General features: G+C 38.3%; 1 protein-coding gene across 3 annotated transcripts in view; it reads left to right on the forward strand.

The window, feature by feature from the left end:
* MAP4K3 (mitogen-activated protein kinase kinase kinase kinase 3) overlaps positions 1 to 21,179 on the forward strand; it is an 81,044-nt gene that overhangs the window by 52,357 nt on the left and 7,508 nt on the right. For 2 of the 3 annotated variants that reach the window (XM_048935036.1, XM_048935038.1), the window contains 12 exons: positions 194 to 236; positions 1,092 to 1,254; positions 1,811 to 1,920; positions 3,581 to 3,622; positions 7,977 to 8,061; positions 9,210 to 9,289; positions 11,986 to 12,046; positions 12,129 to 12,246; positions 14,711 to 14,769; positions 17,508 to 17,611; positions 18,350 to 18,521; positions 21,010 to 21,078. In XM_048935036.1, coding sequence (XP_048790993.1) covers positions 194 to 236; positions 1,092 to 1,254; positions 1,811 to 1,920; positions 3,581 to 3,622; positions 7,977 to 8,061; positions 9,210 to 9,289; positions 11,986 to 12,046; positions 12,129 to 12,246; positions 14,711 to 14,769; positions 17,508 to 17,611; positions 18,350 to 18,521; positions 21,010 to 21,078 — 1,106 coding nt within the window. The remainder of the gene's footprint in view (positions 1 to 193; positions 237 to 1,091; positions 1,255 to 1,810; positions 1,921 to 3,580; positions 3,623 to 7,976; positions 8,062 to 9,209; positions 9,290 to 11,985; positions 12,047 to 12,128; positions 12,247 to 14,710; positions 14,770 to 17,507; positions 17,612 to 18,349; positions 18,522 to 21,009; positions 21,079 to 21,179) is intronic. The other variant, XM_048935037.1, reaches the window with a different exon arrangement.

Raw genomic sequence — 21,179 nt, forward strand, 5'->3', positions numbered from 1 at the left:
GAGCATAAGGGAAGTGTTTGGAGGTATTCAAGTATGATGTGGTTGTTTTGATAGAATGGTGCTGTTGACAAGTTGATGGTGTTTGTATAAAAGTTATTTGTGTAGAACTCATGAAATTCTGTACTTTCTTGAACAATGCAATATGAGATTCCAAAAACTATACTGGACAGCAGTCTATCCTGTTTCTTTACAGTGCCACTATGAAACCTAAAGTGCCACCTCCTTTACCACCAAAGGTAAGTGAGGGCGGCTTTGTCGCGCAGAAAAAAGGAATGCCTTTAAAATAAGTAAGTGCAGAAATGTCAAAGTGAATATGGTGACTTTGCTCTCAGTTGAACCAGGACTTGGGGACTTTAATCAAGTTGTAAGTCGGCGTTGTTTCCAGAGGTATTGACCCCTGTGTTTGCAGCCTCGCGAGTTTGCAGCAAGTCTTGCACTGCTCAGTGAATGAGTGGTGATACTTAGAAGTATGCTAGGAGTAAGTTTTATGTGTGGCCTCTTGAAGAGTAACTGAATCTTCTCACACTGGCATTATCCGAATATGAGCAAAATGAAGAAGCAAAGCAATTTATGTATTTATTTGTCAGATAGCTGCTTGTTTGCAAAGCAAAAACTGAAGGTGTGATTCTTTATGGCCCTGTACCATCTGTCTGTGTAACTGAGAAGGATTTTACAAGCAGTTTCAGTGCAGCCAGTGGCTAAACAGTGACCTCTTTTGTGATTCCCTTTCCTATTTGTGATTCCTTAAACAAAGCCGTATCATTAAAATATTTTTTATTTTCTCCTTGCTAGTTTGGTTATCTGTAGACATGAACATGGCGCTTCCGTATATTGAATAATCCTTTAATGCGTTAAAAATTTAACACATTAAAAGACAAAACAGACTTGATTTGTCTGTTGTCAGTTGTAAGATTTTCTTTATTACTATCAAGTTTTTTCTATCATGGATTTTTTTAATAAACTTTCATGGCAGAATCCTGCTGTATCAATTTATTTGTGAAAACTGCTTTGTGAAAATTGCTCATTGAGATGCAGCATACATGCTTGGAGTCTTTTTTCATTAAGCGTTTATTATTCCTATGTCTTTTCAGCCTAAATCCATCTTTATCCCTCAAGAAACTAACTCTTCTGAAAATGATAATCAAGGGACAATCAAGAGATGCCCAGCATCAGACAGTCCAGCAAAGTCTGCATCTCACGTTCCACCGAGACCACCGCCACCACGGCTACCTCCACAGAAGTCTCATGTTTTAGGTGAGAGTGTTGCCAGGAAGTGTTCAGGTATTTCTTAAATAACCTGGTGTAATTATTTCTACATCTGTGTGGACGTTAGATGCTGTTTTAATTTTTTTGTAGTGGATGCATTAAAACTAAGAAGCAATAGGGAAGCACAGTGAAACACATTTAAGAGCAAATGTGCCTTGCAGAGAAGCTGTTGACAAAGGCTGCTAGCTTTTCCTCTTTACATCTTTACTATTGCAGTTGATGTGCTGGGAAATGCCTCGTGGCTTATTAAGAATTTATAATTGAATAGTTATCCATAACCAGGCTGCTCTTTAGATTTATTAAATACTTTTTTCCCATTAACTGTGGCTGCATCTCTTTCTCTGCCCATGCTGGATTTGTTGCACTAATAGCAAAAATGTGGGCTTTGATTATAGCTGGCATTAAGGATGGTTTGTGTGCGCGTATTTTGGAACAAATGCTTTAGAAATACAATTTTCTGGCATCATTTGAAACAAGGCAGCTAAAAATTATACTTTTTGAATCAAAAGTAGAAGAACATATTCTTAAATGTGAATCTTTTTAGGTAATGGAGTCACTTCTGTACAATTAAATGGTGAAAGAGAGGGATCACCACATCAACAGAATGAAGCTAGAGACACTAGTTTTTCAAGGAAAGAAAAGAAAGAAATACTGGTAGGTGTTAAAGCTTCTAGATGTTCAATAGTGTCTTAACTATCTTTTGCACGTTTATAGCACACTTTTTAAAATAGGAATAGTACTGAATAGCATCTTGTTTACATGATTCAAAGCACGTTACTGCTGGATCATCTACTTGTGATACAGTTTGAGGCCGTATTTAGCAGTCATTAAAATCTAAAATAATCATGGATATACAAGATTTATTTATTTGTATCCAGGTATTTGGGAGACATACAGTAAGGGAGCTGCAAGAGATACATGGTATGTGATACTGAGCCATAACTATATAAGCAAATAGGGAAATTAAGGAATATGCTGCCACCTTGTGGATTGCTGGGGAATTCAAGTGATCCTAAAAAGGAGCTGCCTCAGTACTGTTCCCAAATGAGTTGTGCTTCTATCACAGTGCAGGCATACAGTGTTCTTGATGGTCAGGGTGAAGAAAAGATGGGGAACTTGGATTTGAAGAGCCCAGATATTTGAACTGCTTGTCTTTTGAGTCCGGAGCATTAGGTTTCAGGGCTTAATAGTTTGAGTGCAGTGTCAGACTTGAGTCAGGCATGTTAATGTTAAGTTGTACTCGTGGAGAAAATACAGTTTTATACCATCTGATGCAGCTGTGCCCTGATTAAAAGGAATAATCCTGCATTACTTTCTCCTCTTCCAAGTGAGCTTCTCCCTTGAAACAGCAAATGCCTTCCAGAGCAGATGCCTTGAGGAGTGGCAGTGGGAGTGTGGGATAAAATGGCGTGGGAAGCCTGATCAAATTTTCAGTGTTTGAGGGGCCATTCATGTCCTCTTCCAAGGATGAGCTTGGAGATGCAATGCTATTGCAAGAAATAAGCAGGAAATATAGGGTGGGAGCATAGTGAGCATTTTTGGTTTGTTTTAAAGAAGTGCCAGTCGTGGTGGTGATACTTTGGAAAGTATGGCTTCCTGAACCGTTTGAGCTTAGCCTTTGAAATTGTATGTTTGAGGCTTCCTGTGTACCTGTAAGAATACTTATCTCCAGTGGTGTGCTGTTCCTGGATTAAATTGGTATTAACAGTGGAAAGATTAGTTTAGTACTAATTGATAGTTTTACATCAGTGGTTGAACTACTGCTGCATTGTTGCTTAAACTTTGTGTTACTGGGTATGGCATCCTTTCAAACACCATGATGAGGGAACAGTGTGTAACAAGATGCAGGGCTCAAGGAGGAGAATACTACGGAATCACAGAGGTTTTAACAAAGGAAAACGATGCTAGTAGTTCGTGGTTTGTAGTCACTAGGGAGTAGAAATAGGGAGGTTCAGGTTGGAAAGGAGGATCACTGCTCAAAATGGGACGGTAGCCCATCTGATACGTGACAGCAAACACAGCAGTGTCTCAGTAGGTACCTCATGCCTTCCGTTTAGTTGGTGTAGAAACAAGCAGTGCAACTCCATTGTCCAAAAAATCTGCAGGGAGGGGTTCTGTCTGTCTTATTTAGGTACAAGTACTGGCTTTTCATTTTCTCCTAATAAAATTATGACTGATGATTTATCAGCCTGCTTTTAACAGCAGTGTAAATTTTTTTCTTTTTGATTTTGCTGTAGTGTCAGAGAGAATAAGCATGTCCATGCGTATGTGCTTTTGTGAGTATAAACGAGATCTTTTGACTTTTATTTTCTAGAAACCAATTAGTAATGGCCTTCCTCCCACACCTAAAGTACATGTGAGTATTACTGAGTCACGTAAGTGCATGTTTAAGGCAGAACATGTTTTCTTAGTAAGGCTGAGGAAGCATACTTTGTGAATTGCATGTTGTATTTAAAATAACAACAGTAATAAAGTATAAAAATATCTCTTGGAAATGTTAATCCGTAAGTGTACGGAGAACAAAAGTCACACTTGATCTTGTGCTAAGTGAATTTTGAAGGTCTTTTAGTTTGTTTCCATCTAATTTCCATTAGAATGTAAATGAGAGTTCTGTGATCATAAATTAATTTCAAGTTCACTGAAGATGCTTGCTGATCAGTCTTTCCCTGTAGGATCTGAGGAGCTGATGTGTCTCAGAAGTTGCAAGTGACACTAAGTTTATACTGTGCAGCTGTAGATTTCGGAACTTCTGAACACTGTATTCACAGATGTCTTAGGGCTGGAAATAACTTGTTATGGTCCTCTGTGTGCACCTTCATAATCTAAAGCAAACAGGATTTTCATTGTATGTAGGTTGCTTTGAGAGTAATGCCTCCTACTTATCCTCATGAAAATTTCAACAGCTACAGAGAATGCAGTAAACTATTTAATACAGTAAAGTCACCATTATTAGTTGTGCAATTTCACAATGAACAAGAGCCTGCATGCTGCACTTGTGAGAAATAAAGTCTGTGCCAACAGTGGTGACCTGTTGTTGCCACTGCTGGAATGGCACCACTCACCTCTCACTGTGCTCACATCCTCTATTTGATCTCCATCAATGCTGAACAAGTGTAGATACTGTCAGTGAGCACCATTTTTTCTGCACAGAGGAATTCAGTTCCTCACTTTGCTCCATTTGCTTCCATGTCAGATGTCACTGTGTCAGACTGCCCCCATGATGCCATTCTGTCACACGGCAACAAAATGTAATGGGATATAGGTGGGAAGGTTCAGCCTCTACTGCCATACCACCAGCAAACACCTCTGATGTTGTGATCCAGCATCATAACATAGAAGGCATTACTTTGGAGCAGCCCTTGTAATGTCTTTGTGAACTTGTCACTGTGCTTCTAGTCAGAACTGCCATCAGAAGAGCTCATATCTCCCTCTTGGCCGTTTGCATCTGCCACAGCCCCTCTCATCCTTATGTTGTAGAGTGTGCATTCATGTAGTTGTCCTGGGAAACAAGTGGAGTATTGATGTGTTTAAAAGCTAACTTTTTTTTGCTGTATTACTCCTGAGTCAGATAAATTTTTCATCTTTAGGTAAGAAAATAGAATTACTGCTAGGGATGCATAAATGCAAATGATTCTTTTTTTTCTTTTCTGCTTATTAAACATTTTAGGGAAATGGGAAGGGCTAAGGCAGAAGTCCTGCTTATGTTTCTTAGAATTGTCATCTCTTGTGTAAATGCATAGGATTGATCCAGAGCTTCATATTCTTCGTTTATTAAATACATTTAGTATTGTTTTTTGAGGTCAGTTCTGTTTTAATAAACTAAATTCCTAAGTACATGTGTGACATAGGTGTGCATACATGTAATTAGTGGATGATAGCAGTTTGAAAGTACTCCTAGCATTAAGAGGAACCCTGTCATCATGGCAAAGGACAAATAAGTTTAAATAGTAAATGGAATAAGAAAAAAGGTAAAAAATAATACTTCTCATTTTGAGCTGTTGTTTGTGTTGAGTTCCTACTACAAGCTGTATGGACGTGCCATCAGAGAATGACTGCCAGCTGCCTGTATAATAGAGCTAGAAAAGAGACTGAATTAATAGAAAAAGTTCTGAAGTTGGTCAAATAATTCCTTCTAACTGGACTGCTCTCTGCAAATTCGTGTATCTTCGTAGTATCTTCGGTTCTGCAGGTCCTGTTAAATAGTAGAGACTGATTTGGCATTTGCATGTCCATCTACCGCCTGTCTCCATCAGTAGCCAAATAATCAGTTGCAAATAAGTATGTTGCAGTATGTTGCTGCCCTCAAATATAGCTGGATGTTCTGGGACTCTGTTTACAGTGGTATCTATGCATGGCTGTCTGTGTCTCTAGAGACTTGGTTCAAATTTCTTAATAACCTGCTCTGGCCGTGTGTTTTTTCCCTGCTATTTTAGGTGGCTTGCAGCTCAGGGGATACATCGTATATCCTACCAATGTGAGGATGCCTTGCCTCCTCAAATTCCTTCCAGACTTAAATGCCTCTGTGGCAGCAGGCAGTTCAAGTTGCCTTGCTTCAACCTTTTATCTAGTGTTTTTGTTTCTTGCTTCCCCCCTAGCAACTCAGTTTAATATTTTGTTCTGTATGATTCTCAGCTGTATCCTTGGGATTTGTTTGATATTTGGAGAAATGATACCCTTAGGCTGTGTTTACCCTTCCAAAGCATTTGCAGCAGCATGTTGGCTCTGCAGGCGTCCCAGAGATGAGGGCCGAGAGAGGCCAGAGAAAAATTGTTGATTTCTTCTGATTTCATCCCTATTTTCTTCATCCATCTTTATACTGCAGAGCTAAGCGAGGTCTTAGCAGCAAGCATAGCCCTGCCTGCACTGTGCAGTGCTTCTTTCCAGTGCTCAAAAAAGAATCAAGGAGAATTGCATAGCTGCTTACAGGAACAGCAGAAATACTTCTCTTTCTTTTTTTCCAGGAGATCACTGCCTCGGTTTCCATCTGAATTTTCAAAGTGTGCCTTCAGAGTCCTGCATGCTTGGGAGAAGGCTTCCATAGGATCCTTGTATTGCTTTCATTGATATCCCTCCTCCAAATTCCTTGCTGCCAAGGGTTTAGGCAGCATGGAAGCTGTCAGTACATTGAGATCACTCTGTGTCATTATCTTCTCATATTCCTGCCTCATTGTCTGTATCTTGTCTCTTAGTTACTATGTTCTTATGCCTGTGGAAGGATCATCTTAATGTCTAGCAAGCAGCCAGCTCCCTTCTTTCTGCTGAGACTTATTTAGTCATGCAGCAGCGCTGAAGTCTTTCCCCTTCTCTTTGTGCAGTGGGGTCTTCAACATTTTGCTGATGCCATTCATGAATTTTGTTTTTCTCTTTTGGAAATACATACAGACCAACTCATGGTGTTCCTGATAGAGATGTGAGAGAGAGATGTGTAAAACACAAAGAAAGATCTCAGTTCTGCTTCTTTTAATGTTAAATGGTTAATTCTGAAATCTTTTTCTTTTTACACTAAACTATGTTCAGAAGGGACTGAAATTTCTGTTGACTTCCTGTTTCAGCAGAAGGTTCACACAAAAAAAAAAACCCAAAATATTGACATGGGAGCTATTTGCTTATGCAATTATAGGTCAATAATGATTCATAATGTTAATATAAAGTGAAGATACTGCTATTTCGTAGCCCTTTACAGAGTATAGGAGCCATTGCATAAAGTTAATATCTGCTCATATTTGGAACAGGAACACTTATGAGTGGCTCTTGTGTTTGCCTATGTGAATGGTAGCATTTCCCTTTGCTAATTGTTTCTACTTTATCAGTTCTTTTCATCTACAGTACTACTGATCCACTCTGTTCCATAACAAAATAGTATGGGCAATTGGGAAGGGAAGGAGGAAGTTCTGGCTTCTTCTTTTCAGTCATCTTGATGCAAATTTACCAACTGTTCTTGCAATTGATTATATATATTTTGATTTTATATATATATATATATATATATGTATATGTATATGTAGTACATAAACACATATCTATTAATATATAATCTTTATATATAAAATATATTAAAAATATAAATAATATATAATGCTAGTGCGTCCTTTGGGGGAAAATTCAGAGATCGATGATGGTATTCTGTGTGTGACTCTAATAGGTAAACCAAGTTTATTAAGATTATTCCGAAAAAGGACTGAAATTCTGCTAGAGATTTCCCTTCAGAAAGCAATCAGTACTGTAAATGTATCAGAATGTGTATCATTAGATCATCAGAAATGTATCATCAGAAAAACGAAACTAAGTTTTTAATTGTTGCGTGACTAAACGATTGATTTTGTGTTTGTGAAGTATGGTAAAGAGTAAAGTTACAGTATTGAGAGGTTTTTGAAAATCATGAATTTCAGGGACCTTTTTCAGATTTCTCCCATTTATAGTGAGCATGTGCTGGAGTAGTAAATTTAAGAGCTACTTCACAAATGCTATTTGTGGCGTATTTATTCAGAAGGATCTTTAGTTCATAACATAGCTCTTTAAAAAGCCAAATGAACAGCAAAATAAGCCCAACCAAGTTGATTTGCAGCCATGTTGTCTCGTTGAGATTATTCTCCACCAGACAAACGAGTCTATTCTTAACTTGTTACTACTTTAAGTCAAAATAATTTCATTGAAAATGCCATGTTTTATTTATATTTTACATATACATGTATGTAATTATTTTTTCACAGATGGGCGCTTGCTTTTCAAAGGTTTTCAATGGCTGTCCGTTAAAAATCCATTGTGCAACATCATGGATAAATCCAGATACAAGAGGTAGTGTATTACATATCTTTTACCCAATTTTGTCCTCTCCTAGGATTATAGTACTGTTCAGATGAGCAGGACTGCTCTCCTTAAAGTATCTTTTAATATTTATGTAGGCATAAGAAGAAATTCTTCTCTAATTATACCACTGCTGCCTCAAGTACAGTGTTTTCTTAAATTACATTAAAGTATATGAGGCACAGTTTTCAGCTTTGATTAAAAAAGAATAAATTGCATGCTAAATAAAGGTAAGTAAACATATTTTGATTATGATTCACGACTCTTTTCAACTGTGTAGTTCAAAAGATGCCACTCCTAATTTATTTCTAAAAATCCAAATTCCAAGAGTCCTGCTTCCAATTAATTGCTTCTCTATCATTCTCTTGATGTATATATATTTTTTCCGTATATCTTCCTGTTAGTACAAGTTTGAGATCTCTTCATTTTCACATGTTTTATTAGTTTATTAAATAGCTTGACAGAAGTGAAAACTGGTAGCACTGTACTCATATTACCTTCAGTTTCATCTTTAGATTATAGGCTGCTTAGACAGATACTGCTGAACCAATTAGCAAGAAAATATTTAGTTTTATAGAAACTGAAGTTATGAGAGTCAGTCTTTGCAGCTGACATCTTCTCAATATGAGATCTTTGACTGTCCAAATGCAAACAGGGCCGTTAATTAACTTCAGCTGCAATCACAGTAAACAGGTGAATCATACTTGAGAAGTGAGGCATACATGAAGTGCTGAAAAAGCCTTCCAGTCAATACTGCTGTTGATGTACTCAAAAAAAACCAGCCATGGATGTGTCATGAAATATATGGAAATGTTTAAGTCAGAAATCTGTATATGTGAATTCTTGCTTATAGTTGTGTCAGTTTTTTCTTCCTAGTTAGACACAAACAAAACCTGAGCTGTCTTCATAAAGTCTTAGAACAGCTTCATCCATAAATGTGTAAGCTGCCTTGGAAAGATTAATTTTCTGTGCTTTCAACATTATAACTATTATAGGTTGTCCTGTTTTCCTGTATGTAATTGTTTTAGGTCTGTTTTTAATAAAGGATTTGCAAAGAGTGCTCTTAAGAGAACAACAACAAAATAACACCTTCCTTCCTTAAGTCAGTATTGCTGGAGTTTTTTTGTTCGTGTTTACAGATCAGTACTTGATATTTGGTGCAGAAGAAGGTATATACACACTGAACCTCAACGAACTTCATGAAACATCCATGGAGCAGGTATATTTGTTTTGGCATCTTTGAAAAAACACTAACAGCCAAATCCATCATTTCTGACACTTTTTAGCCACTGCTTAACCTGGTGTGATGTTTCTAAGAATCCTCTTCACTGTAGTTACATAGGCACTAGTTGTACTGAGTTTTGCCTTCCATGTTTACTATTGAGGATGTGTTGCAATCATATAATGTTTTTTTCTAGGTTGAACCGTACTTTCGTAGGAGGTCTGCACATATGAATATGTTGAATTTCATCGTAGTGCATTATCTTGGAGTAAATGATTTGTTCAATAGCATTGAATTTCCCTGATACAGTTGGTGTGAAAGTTTTTGTTTTCCTTGAAGTTGTGTTACAAAGTAGACTGTTTAAGCAAAGGTGCCGTTTTGGCTACAGAGAAGTGAGATCTGTACACTAAATTCCATCCTTTGAGTGTTAAAAGCAGCTTTGCTGATGAGACTCAAATTAATTGAACCCCAGTTTTAAAATTCTGTCTTGGTGGATCTCATAAATAGTAAAATTTTTTTGCGGGGATACTGGGGAGGGGGAAATGCCAGTGGCAGGCTATTCTGTGTGGTGACTTCTCTGGCTCTTTTGTTAGTTTCTAAGAGACTTGTTTTCTTTCCTGCCTTCTCCCTAACTTAGGGAGCTATGCATCTGCCATCGAGATGGAGGAATTTGCAAGGACAGCCTTCACACTGTAAGCTGGAGGCACTGGTGTTTGTTCATCTTCCAGGGTCCAGACTTTGTAGAGGTGTCTTATGTGTGGGGAAGAAGGCCTAAATAGTTTGCGCTGAGCTCCATGTAACCCATAATCATTCTGGTAGTTAACTTAGTTCAGGTACCTTGCTGTTGCTGAAGTTGTTAAATATACCCTGAGAAATATCACTAATACAGTAATCCCTGCAGGCTGAACAGGCCTACAGAAGTTCTTGAAAAATGGCAAGGAAAATAGATAAACTGAAGTTTACGCACTCGTGTTTACCTTTGTTTTCTATAAGTGTTGCATTCTATATTTCATTGTAAAGTGAGCCTTTAAGGAAGCGTTTTAATAAGTACTTAAACACAAAGAGGTGCTAGTCAAAACAGCCAGCTGTATGTAAGTGGAGGAATGTGTGACAACGCAATCAACCTGAATATTCAAGTATTGCTGTTTTTTTTCCTCTAATTTTAAGATTCAAGCATTCTCAGTCACAGTATGGAACGTCAATCAAACCTGCAAATTAAATTTGAATGTATCCAGACTGTTAGACTTTTAGCATAGGTTTAGGTGTTTTATAGTGTGTTTAGGTTATGAAAAGACTTCAGGAATAGAAGTGCATGCTCTGTGCTACCCATTTCCTACATGAAATCACAGAATGGCTTAGGTTGGAGGGGACCTTAAAAATAACCTAGTTTCAACTTGCCTGCCATGGGCTGGTTGCCATCATCTAGCTCATGCTGCCCAGAGCCCCATCCAACCTGACCAGGAGCACCTCCAGGATGGGGCACCACAGCTTCTCTGGGCAGCTGTGCCACGGCCTCACTGCCCTCTGAGTAAAGAATTTCTTCCTAACATATAACCTAAATCTCATTATATATTATAACAGTCAAAAAGATTTCAACTCAAATAGAGCTTTTGAATCCTCTTTCACTTCATTATTTACTCTCTAGGTCTAGCCAAAGTATTATTCTTGGTTATTTTCCACTTTGTTTCATTCCACTGGCAGACAAAGCAGAAATTGTACGCGTTTTCAGAAGTTAGCACAGCTTCAAGATGATATTTTCCTTTCCTGCAGATAAAACTTTCAGTTAATTTACAGATCTGCTCAAATTTGTTGTGTTGTTGTTATGATAAAGAGTGAAGGACATGACCTGTTAGGTGATCTCTCTAGCGCAATGGTCAGTGCCAGGAGGAAATGCTTATGAGCTCTGCCACTGCCTGATGGCCACTCCCCTCAAGCTCCTCTATGGTCGTTGAATTAGGCTTGTTGGAGGGTACATCCCTGCCTGTTTGCCTTTGTATCCATTTATGGACCTGTTGGACATGTTGATCCTGTCTGTTTCCATGATCAGTTGTGGCAGGAAGCTCCAGAAGTTATATGAGAGGTGGGGGGAAAAAGTGTTTTTAATTTTTCTTCTTTCTTAAAGGATGTTTTGATAGTTGCAGTCCCTTCTTTCCAGTAATTGTCCAGTAATATGACTAATAGCAGTTCTGCCTTGACCATTTTTTGCATCCTTTGATTACTTACGAGAAATGTGTAATCACATGAAGATTTAAAAAGTCATTTGAAGTGCCAGATTTAATTATTTTAAGACTTTGGAATACTACAGGCTTTAGAATGAAGTTAGTTTTTATACCACACTTATGTTGTTAAGTGTTTCTCCTCTGAAGGAGAAAGGCTGGTGGTTATCAAAATTTCTGGGAAAAAAATGGATTGATCTTTATAATGGCACTTTGCAGGCTAATGGTACTATACTTGAAGACGTGGATATAAAATGTTCCAATTGTCTACCTGTTAATGTGTATGTTAAATATAATGTGTGTGCCTAAGGACTTAACTCTGGAATCCAGGTAAATATTAATTGTCTTGCTCTTTGTAACAGAATTAGCTCAAGTCAATATTAGTTTTGTCCTGTTGTCTATGAAGACATTAATCAGTGTAATGTGTTTACATTTTGTGTAAATGAACTGAATATTTGCTTTTCTTCCCTTTATTAGCTATTCCCTCGAAGGTGTACGTGGTTATATGTCATGAACAATTGCTTATTATCAATATCTGGTAAGTTACTCTGCCATCTTTGGGTGGTAGTGCAGGTGTACATTTGTTTTCGTATTTGAAGTGTTTTTTTTCTAATTTCCAGGTAAAGCTTCTCAGCTGTATTCTCATAATCTGCCAGGACTCTTTGATTATGCAAGGCAAATGCAAAAGTTACCTGTTGCTATTCCAGCACATAAACTTCCTGACCGAATACTTCCCAGGTAAGTTCACATCATCAGATAATATCAGAACATCTTGATTGTAAGAATTCAGGGTATGGTTGTGAAAGTCAGGGAATTGCAAACAATTTGGAATGCTGTTCACACATTTCCGTAACAAGTAACTCATGTGGACATTAATCAGAATGTAGACCTCCCCATATTTACATGAATTGAGATGTGAATATATTCTTAACAAAGAAATAGGATTTGGTACATTTCACCTTGTGGTTGTGAAGCCTCTAGTTTCTGGGCTTAGCTCTTGGAAGCTACAGTCTAGTATAGCAAGCTGTGATCGTACCTGTGAAACTAAATCTTGGGTCAGTATTGTACCTGTGATATTTCAGGCGACTAGAAATAATGATATTAAATTAGTTACTTTGCATGAGTTCTTGGTGCTTGTTTTCTGTTCTATCAAAAAAAAAAAAAAGTTGTACTTAAATGGATTTCCCCGACTTCTCATCGGGGAGATTGTCAAGATGACCCTTACTGAAGAAGGAATGGGCTGACAGGCTATTCTGAAAGCTGGGCAAAATAGAACTGGAACATGGATTTGTCTCACATCATTGGCAAGTCATTTCTTGCAGGCCAGAGTGGAAGGTATTACAGGAGAATTTTGTCCCCAGATGCTTACAGTGCATCATGCATGCAGTCCCTCCAACATTATTTACTAGCAAGAGTGTACAAAATCCCATAGGCTGGATGCAGTGCTGGCCGCCAAACAAACCTTCAGAGCTCATTCAAATCAAAGAGGAGGAGATGGTAACACTAACCTAGTTTGCAAAGCAACTTGATTCTTAAAGGGCGTAGTGAATCATTGGATTTTCTTATTTGATAGGCTTTTTTGTTAGGAAATTGTTTTATAGCAGACCTGGTTCTCAGTTACCTTTGGTACTACTGCCAACTTGTTAACGTTTCAGATCTGGGAAAGACTTTTTGTTCAGTCGTCTGCAAGCATAGTGGTGCAACACTTACCTAAAAATTGTGTTCTTCCTAGAGGTTGAATTCTTAGAAATTTGTATTGAAATGTTTTTGTCTTTGTGTCTGCGCAACAGTTCAGCTCCTTTGTCTTCCAAGCTAACTTCATCAGGATGGCTTTGGGTTGAGGATTGTAACGGCAGTAGACTGATAACCTTAATAATTACGTGGGTCATGTAAGGAACAAATTCACACCGTTTTCAATCTGAAATTATACCTAAGTTCCAGAAGGCTTGGAAAAATTTCCTGTTTGGTCTTGTTGCATCCCAAGAAAAATGCAGCATAACCTGAATGTACAAGTGCCAAGCTAGTCATTCAAAAGCAGGACAGATTTATTTAGATAATCTGTTTTGTTGACTTATCCTTCAGCTGTAAGGCATCACAGTAGTAACATTAGCTAGACAGACTACCAGAGTTACGTTTGGCTTATGCAGAAGAGCATAGTTTTTGTTCCTTACCAAACCACAAAGTATATTCTGCAGCAAGATCTTAGTTACTATAGTGATGAGTACAATATGAAATAATGAACATTAATTACAAACAGTTTCCTGCAGAGAAAATACAAAGCAAAATAAAATTTGAAGTTATTATGTAAGTTTCAGTATGGTCATTGCCAAATGGTTGAAGCTCAGACTGATACTTGGTAGGCAAGCATTCAGAAACAGAAAGTAAGTCTGTGGTAAATCTCCTGTCCAGCTTCCTTATTTTGAGTGTCCCTGAGTAGGTCCTTTCAAGCCTTTCTTGACTTCTCCCAGCCTAAACTTGTGACTGATACTATTTTTGTGCATCTCAGTCCTAGTATGTTATTAGTCATTTCTGGACAGCTTTGAAATACTGTGTGAGTGTTTTCCTAGTTTGTAGCTTTGGCTGCAGCATCAGTCTGTTGCTTATTCCCATCTTATCTGCACCGTCTATCAAATGAGTAATTTTCAGTGTTGAGGCTACTGTGGTCAACCTTCATACAGTTTGTTGTCATCTAGTCTGTTCAGAAGCATTGACTCCCATTTCCAGCAAAGAACACTATCTCCCCTTGCTTATTTAATCATTTCTCAAGCAGTTATTCTCATGATTTCTCAGGGAATGTTCCCTACACAGGAAATAAGATCTTGCAAAACTGCCTTCCTGTCCTCCTTCAGATCTTCTCTTGAAACTCATGCTGCTCTGCCTACAAAAAGCTTTGAAAAACTTAAGGTGTTTGTTTGCAAGTGGCTCATAGCTATTACTAGCATGCCCTAATTTCCCTTGTCTTTGTTGTAACAGGTTACAGATTGTTTTCTAACTGCATTCATAATGCTGCATAACTCAGCAACATCTCAGTGCTTGAAAACAGATCATCTTGTGTGTTCTAAGCATGTTGTTTTGAGAAGAGAGAGACAAATACATGTTTTGTTTTTCTGATGGACAAATAGAATTTTCACAGCAGCAACTTTCTGAAAGGAAATTCAGTTACTTTAGTTGATTGATTGATAGTTGTGTGTTTATCTTGCAGGAAATTTGCTGTGTCTACAAAAATTCCTGAGACTAAATGGTGTCAAAAATGTTGTGTTGGTAAGTAAAGATCTGCAGAATAATCATAGAATCATAGAATCATAGAATCACTAAGGTTGGAAAAGACCTAAAAGATCACCCAGTCCAACCGTTCGATAAGCAGTACATATGTAATAAGCTCTGATAAGCAGTACAAATGGTAGCAATACTAAGACTTGTTAGTTTTAGGAGAAGAGGCTTTTCTGTAATTATTGTGGAACTATGCATCTGCAGATGCTGAACTCATTCACATTAGTCCTTTGCATTTAGGCACTGAAAACTTCCCCATTTCTCTCAGTTTTTAAAGATAAGGACAGTTCTCAAGAAAATGCAGGGAAGCAGAACGCAACAAATTTAAGCCAGTGCTTGGGATGAAACTGATCTCCATGGATGCAGTGTGACCTTTTTAAAATAAGTTATCAGGTTAAGTAGCCTGACTTCCTAGCAGAAGTTCCAATTATTAATACTGGTTGCTGAAAACAGAGTATTTTTGAATCTTTGAGGGTGATCCCTGAAGTGTTTATAACATCTTCAGAGTGCCTAAAACTTAAATGCGTAATCTGTTAAGAAGTGTTTTATAAAAGGGAGAAATGACACTGGGAGATCATTCAGAGTTATAAGTTCCATAATCAGTTCTTTGGTATGAGGAATTATACAGAAGGTTTTGAGTGGTGAGTGTCTGTCACCCTGATGAAAAATGAAAATCTCCCTAATTTTGCTAAGAAATTTCTTACCTATGTTGTCACTTCTGTGCCCAGTTTGCCTGTTAAAACTTGACTTCTTCTGGGATACAAATCCTCTAGGGTGTGGTAGGGTGTTAACATTGTGTGCTGTGTACATCCAGGCCTTGCCTTAGCTGAGGAGTCTGGTCTGTCTGTGGATGTTAATGGATGCTGAAAGAGAACTCCCAGCCTCTCACTCCTCAGTGTTCTGGATGTAATGTAGGGGTGTGGAGTGACAAAAGGCAGATCTAAGGGGAGAGGTGACAGATCCCCCGCCCTTGGGCCCTGCTTGCTACATGCAGCCTGGGTCTCTATTGCTGCGGGCGGTGTATGAGATGATCTCTTTGGCCTAGGGAAATCAGCAGGGCTGTAGGAGGCAGAAAAGGACCAGAAGTTCTGGTCTTCTTTCTCTTGTTTACAGGTGTTGGTAATTGCTTGTTCTGTGGTTTCTGCTGCTGAGTTCAGCCTTGCTGAGGGTCATGGCAAGTGCAAGTTGTATTTTGCAGTTGCCTTGGCTGGTAGCAAATGAGAACTTGGATTAATGAGATTGAGCTTTGGTGTTTCAGATGCCAATGGATTGCTAGTGGATTTCTGTGACAGTGGAATAGCAAAAGTATGATTTGTCATGTATGTAGATCATTCTGGGTTAGGGGCTTGTTACTTGATCCTTGTTGTTAATTACCTGATGGCTGATGGTTAGTTTGCTGCAGTTTTAAGATCTGATCTTCAGATAGGTTGCTCTGAAAATAATGGTTCCTATTTATTTCCTTGGAAATGACAGCAGATACAAAGAATGCGACACTGCTATTTGATAGAGCAAATTCTCAGCTACAAAATACCACTAGCTATGCTTTTTTGTCAGCAGTGAACAAGAACCTGTGTGCCGTGCTTGTACAAATCTGCACCAGCAGTTGTGATCTGCTGTTGCCACTGCTGAAACACAGCACGCATTGCCTCACTGTGCTCACATCCGTTGTGTGGTCTCCATCAGTGCTTAACAAGCATTGAATGTCAGTGGATGCCATTTCCTCTCCGTGGAGGAATTCACTTCCATGCCTTTACTTCACGTGCATTTCCGTGTCAGGTGCAGTTTTGTCAGACTGCCCCTCTGCTGTCATCTGTCATGCAGCAACAAAATGTAATGGGATATTTGTGGGAAGGTTCAACCTCTGCTGTCATACCACCAACTTCTGCCTCTAATGCTGTGGGCCAGTGTAATGAAATAAGAGGCATTATTTTTGGAGCAGCCCTCATACTTCTTAAGCGATGCCTGCGTATCCATTAAGGAGCGAGATTTTGTCATTAATGTAGAATCAAGTTTGTTTCACAGTGCTCAGTTTTTCAACTTTATCAACCTCTTTCCTCTTTTTAACTGAGCTCTGATAAAAATAGGAAGTGCAGTTGAGTGGGAACGGTGTGTCACTTGAAAGCTGGATTTCGTGCTGACCTGCAAGTGCTTATACAGTGCTGGGATTTCAGACTTGCCATTATGGTATTTAAAAAACATCTGAGCAGTTCTCAAACAACAGTGACTATTCAATTCCTAGTGTCTGTGTCTCATAGAAAAAAACGGTTCCTTAACAGCTTCTCATGGTAATTTGGAGATAATTTAGGCAAATAAACATGCTGGAGCAAGATGCTTAAAGTGTACATGTGTGCACCTTTATTATTAATAACATTGTTATTATTTAGCCTGTCTAAAATAGTAAATCCTGTCTACAAGTTCAAGAATCAGCACTCAGCTTTGAGTTGAGGATGTCAAACGTGCCGCAGTTCTCTTGGTGAGAGTCAAAGTTTTTGTGGCTTATTTGGCACAAGCTGCTAGTTTGTTATCCCCAGAAGAAAGGCAAGCATGCTTGCTGCTGCCATTCTCCAAGTGTGAATGTTGACTTTACAGCAGCTTCCTTTTAGGAAAGGTTAGAGTGGGATAGGAGGGCTTATTTTCCAGAAATATGTGAAGTGTTATTTAGTTGAAAATCGTTTATAATTTGCATTTGCTTATTGTACTAATGTATATTACCTCTTCTTCTCTGACAGTGAGAAATCCCTACACAGGCCACAAGTACCTTTGTGGAGCACTACAATCTAGTATTGTTTTGTTAGAATGGGTTGAACCAATGCAAAAATTCATGTTAATCAAGGTAATGTAATACAATGAAACGCCCTGATGTTTGATTCTGTTTATCTTGTAATGAATTGTTAACTATTAGTTGTTTCTTGTGTTATTGAAAAACAGTAAATAAGTGAACAATTTAGTTGTTAGCAGGCATACACATCTGTTTCTGTTAAATTACATTGAAGTTAATTACTCAAATGTCTGCAATTGATATTTACAGGCTTTAAAAATATGTGAATGTTTTGGGTTTTTTTGTAGTGTGTTTCAGTAGAAGGTCAAAGTTCTTCTCTGTATGAGTGTTGTCTTTTAGATAAATGTTAAAAAAAACTGGTCTTCAGACTGAACCACTTGTTCAGTGCTTTGTGACTCTGCAGATGCCCAGAAATGCTTGTTTTCTCCCTATCTGACACTATCAGAAAAGGTGGAAGCAAGGTGGACGTGTGTTTGCAGAGACACAGCTGCTATGAATTGATTGGCCTGGGAAGCTAGAGCTTAGAAACTCCATGGCCAGGGAGAGCAATCCTGGGTATAGCACTCCTGTTCTCTGTGAGCAGCTGCACAGAGCTCGCATGATGAAAGACATTCGATCTATTTTAACCAAATCAGCATGAGGACTTTCTAATCTTCTCAACTCAGGCTTTGTGTATCTATCAGTTACTGTTTTGTGAAGAAGTAAGTCCATGGGCTAACATTTACGATACAGTTTAAATAGCTAATAGTAACTTGTTTCCTTTCTAATATATGTTTTTGTTTCTTAATCTAGCACATAGATTTTCCTGTACCTTGTCCACTGAGATTGTTTGAAATGTTGGTAGTCCCTGAGCAGGAATTCCCTTTAGTTTGTGTTGGTGTCAGTAGAGGAAGGGACTTCAACCAGGTGGTGAAGTTTGAGACTGTCAACCCAAATTCTACCTCTTCGTGGTTTACAGAAACAGGTTTGTGCATGCTCTTGTGATTACTTTCAGAAATGCTCCTTGCTCTTCTATTTTAGTTGAAGTACTAGAAAGGTAGTTGCCTTTGACCAAACTAATGCTTAAATTGTTAAAGTTTTTTGTTTAAAGGGGTGTTTGTACCTGCTTGCTTATGCATCCTTTTTTTTCTTTTTTAATGCTTCTGTAACTGAACTGATTGAATTCCTGTGACAATCTTGAGGATGGAGTTGTAGTTTTTGCATTTTCGTACATAAGGCTGTGCCTGTTACCCGCCGTGCCATTATGTGCTCTCCTCTGGCACTGTGATTTCTGTTTACTTTGTGGATTTTAATAGAACAACAGTCTGAGCGATTTCTTTCAAAATCTTTGTCGGTGTGGTTTGGTTTTGTCCAATATGGTCAGAAATTGTGTTGTTGGCCTCCTGCCGAGGAGCAGCACGTTTCTGTTCTGTGTGATGTTTATGGAATAAGAAAGAGTTAGGACTGCTGATAAGAGAAATCCAAGCACTTGTCCGTCACCAGTCTGAGTGCTGTATGGGTGAGAAGGCCACACCATCTGAATTACAGTAGAAACTCTTGAAAAGAAACTGTGCTAAGAATTATATTTCTGGAGTTAGCAAAAATCTGTCTAAACCTAGGGACAGTGGTGAGCTGAGTCCAGTCATGGCTTGCAGGTATAAAAGCAATAAATAACATAGCTATTGCTAGGCAAAGAGTCTTTGTTGATCCATGGAGAATTTGTATATGCCAGCACAGGACAGCATAGGTGTGTATGGCTAATTGTATCCTCTGGAATTCACTAAGGAGTGGTTTCCACTGGAAGGATGCCTGCTGATTTTCTTGCTGCTGAAAAGCTTTAAAAATTTTTTACAGAAAGCAAAGTGATCAGCGGTTGGACAATTAATGCACTTATCACTTGAGAGTTAGTGCCTTTTATTTTCAAACTTGTACATCCATTCTGTCTCTTGAGTAGGTCCATAAAAGTAGCATGCCAAATAGAATTTCTTTGAACCATAACATCTTGTTGTCATTCTCTCACTGTATTGTCTGTCTGAATGTAAATATAAGAACGGTAATTCCTTCCCCGTTCCTTTCATTTTATTCACATGCATAATCTAACATTGCATTATTCTTTCCAAAAATACTCCTTTAGCCTCCTTGAATCATTTGTGTGTTCTCTCCTTATGTCTGTTACTTTCTCCTATTTGTTTAACATTAATTTTAACTCTTGGTTTCTTCTTGTCCTCTGCTGACTGGAAGGCAATAATGCGATCAGATTTTTCTGTGTTTTTAAGTGAGGAGAGCATTTGACATGGTCAGACTTTGTTTGACATGTGACATTTTGTTTGTAAATGTCTGATGAAGACATGAAGGGGGAAAAAAAAGTAGCTGTCATAAAGTTTATTGCAGGGGCTTGCTTTTTTCTTCCCTTTCCCTCCCTTTCCTGTTGGGTTCAGCCAGTGCAGCACGTGTTTCTACATCACATGATCTGGGTGCACACATATATGTCCTCCAGTCTTTCTGTTACATGCTTTCATCATGGCTATCTCCAGCTTTGGTTAAAGTGACACACTAGAAATGTGTTCAGGTTGTTAATGTATACCTTCCAAAACACCAAACGGCAGAATAAAAGATGGAGAGGCCATCTCGAGGAGCACACTCCTGACATCATCTGTGAGAGGGTTTTAGCTTCTCAACAGGACCATGGGCTTTATTAGATACTTCAGATAACATGCTGTAATTGCTCATCTCTAACAGATTTAATGAGTTTCCCTTTTTGCAAAAAAGAATGTGTACGGAATCACTGGCAGCAGTGCTGAGTTGTGAAAGCTGTCTTCTGTTTAATTCTAAACAGCACTTCTTTTTGAGTTGATATGTCCACTGATCACTTGTGGATCAGGTTTCCCTGTTTGCTGTGATGGAGACTGCTGCAGCTTAACTTAGAAGGCAGGTTTGGAGAAGGAAATCATACACCAGTAATACCCCCTTCTTTTTTACTTTCTTTTTTTTTTTTTTAATATTTGTGGATAGAAAGTATAAAAATAGCATCAAGAATGAAGTTCTGATATAAATGTTCCTAGCAAGATCGAGAAATAAAGGCAGAAGCAAAAGGGACTGGAACATCGTTCAGGTTTAGTGTGGACAGTCCCACATTATACATCTTTTGCAACAGCCATATTAAATGAGTCCTATAGAATAAAATAGGTGTACAAAATACAGTGTATGCGTGAGCTTGCTTTTGCAATATGGCTCAGGAAAGACTGGATTAAGTCCATGCTTTAGTAGTACAGCTTTAGTTTTCCTGTCACAATCAACAAGTTGGGTAAATGGACATGGCTCTCAAAGGGAAGAGAAATGTCACTAGTAGATGATGGTTTTAAGCAGATAAAAACACACTAACCCATTAAATTGTCTCAGTCTTTAGAAGTTCCATTTCAGATTTCATGGTAATTTATTTTATGAACTAACACTATCTTTTTTTTTTTTTATAGACACTACAGAAACAAGTGTTGTGCATGTAACACAGCTGGAGAGAGACACCATTTTGGTGTGTTTGGATTGTAAGTGTGAGGATCAGCTAAATGTATACATACACATACATGTTCATGCATACTGTATGTCTTCAAATTAGGTCATATCGAAGATTAACTGTTGGTGTGTC

Source organism: Lagopus muta, chromosome 2, assembly GCF_023343835.1.
Source record: "Lagopus muta isolate bLagMut1 chromosome 2, bLagMut1 primary, whole genome shotgun sequence".
NCBI lineage: Eukaryota > Metazoa > Chordata > Aves > Galliformes > Phasianidae > Lagopus > Lagopus muta.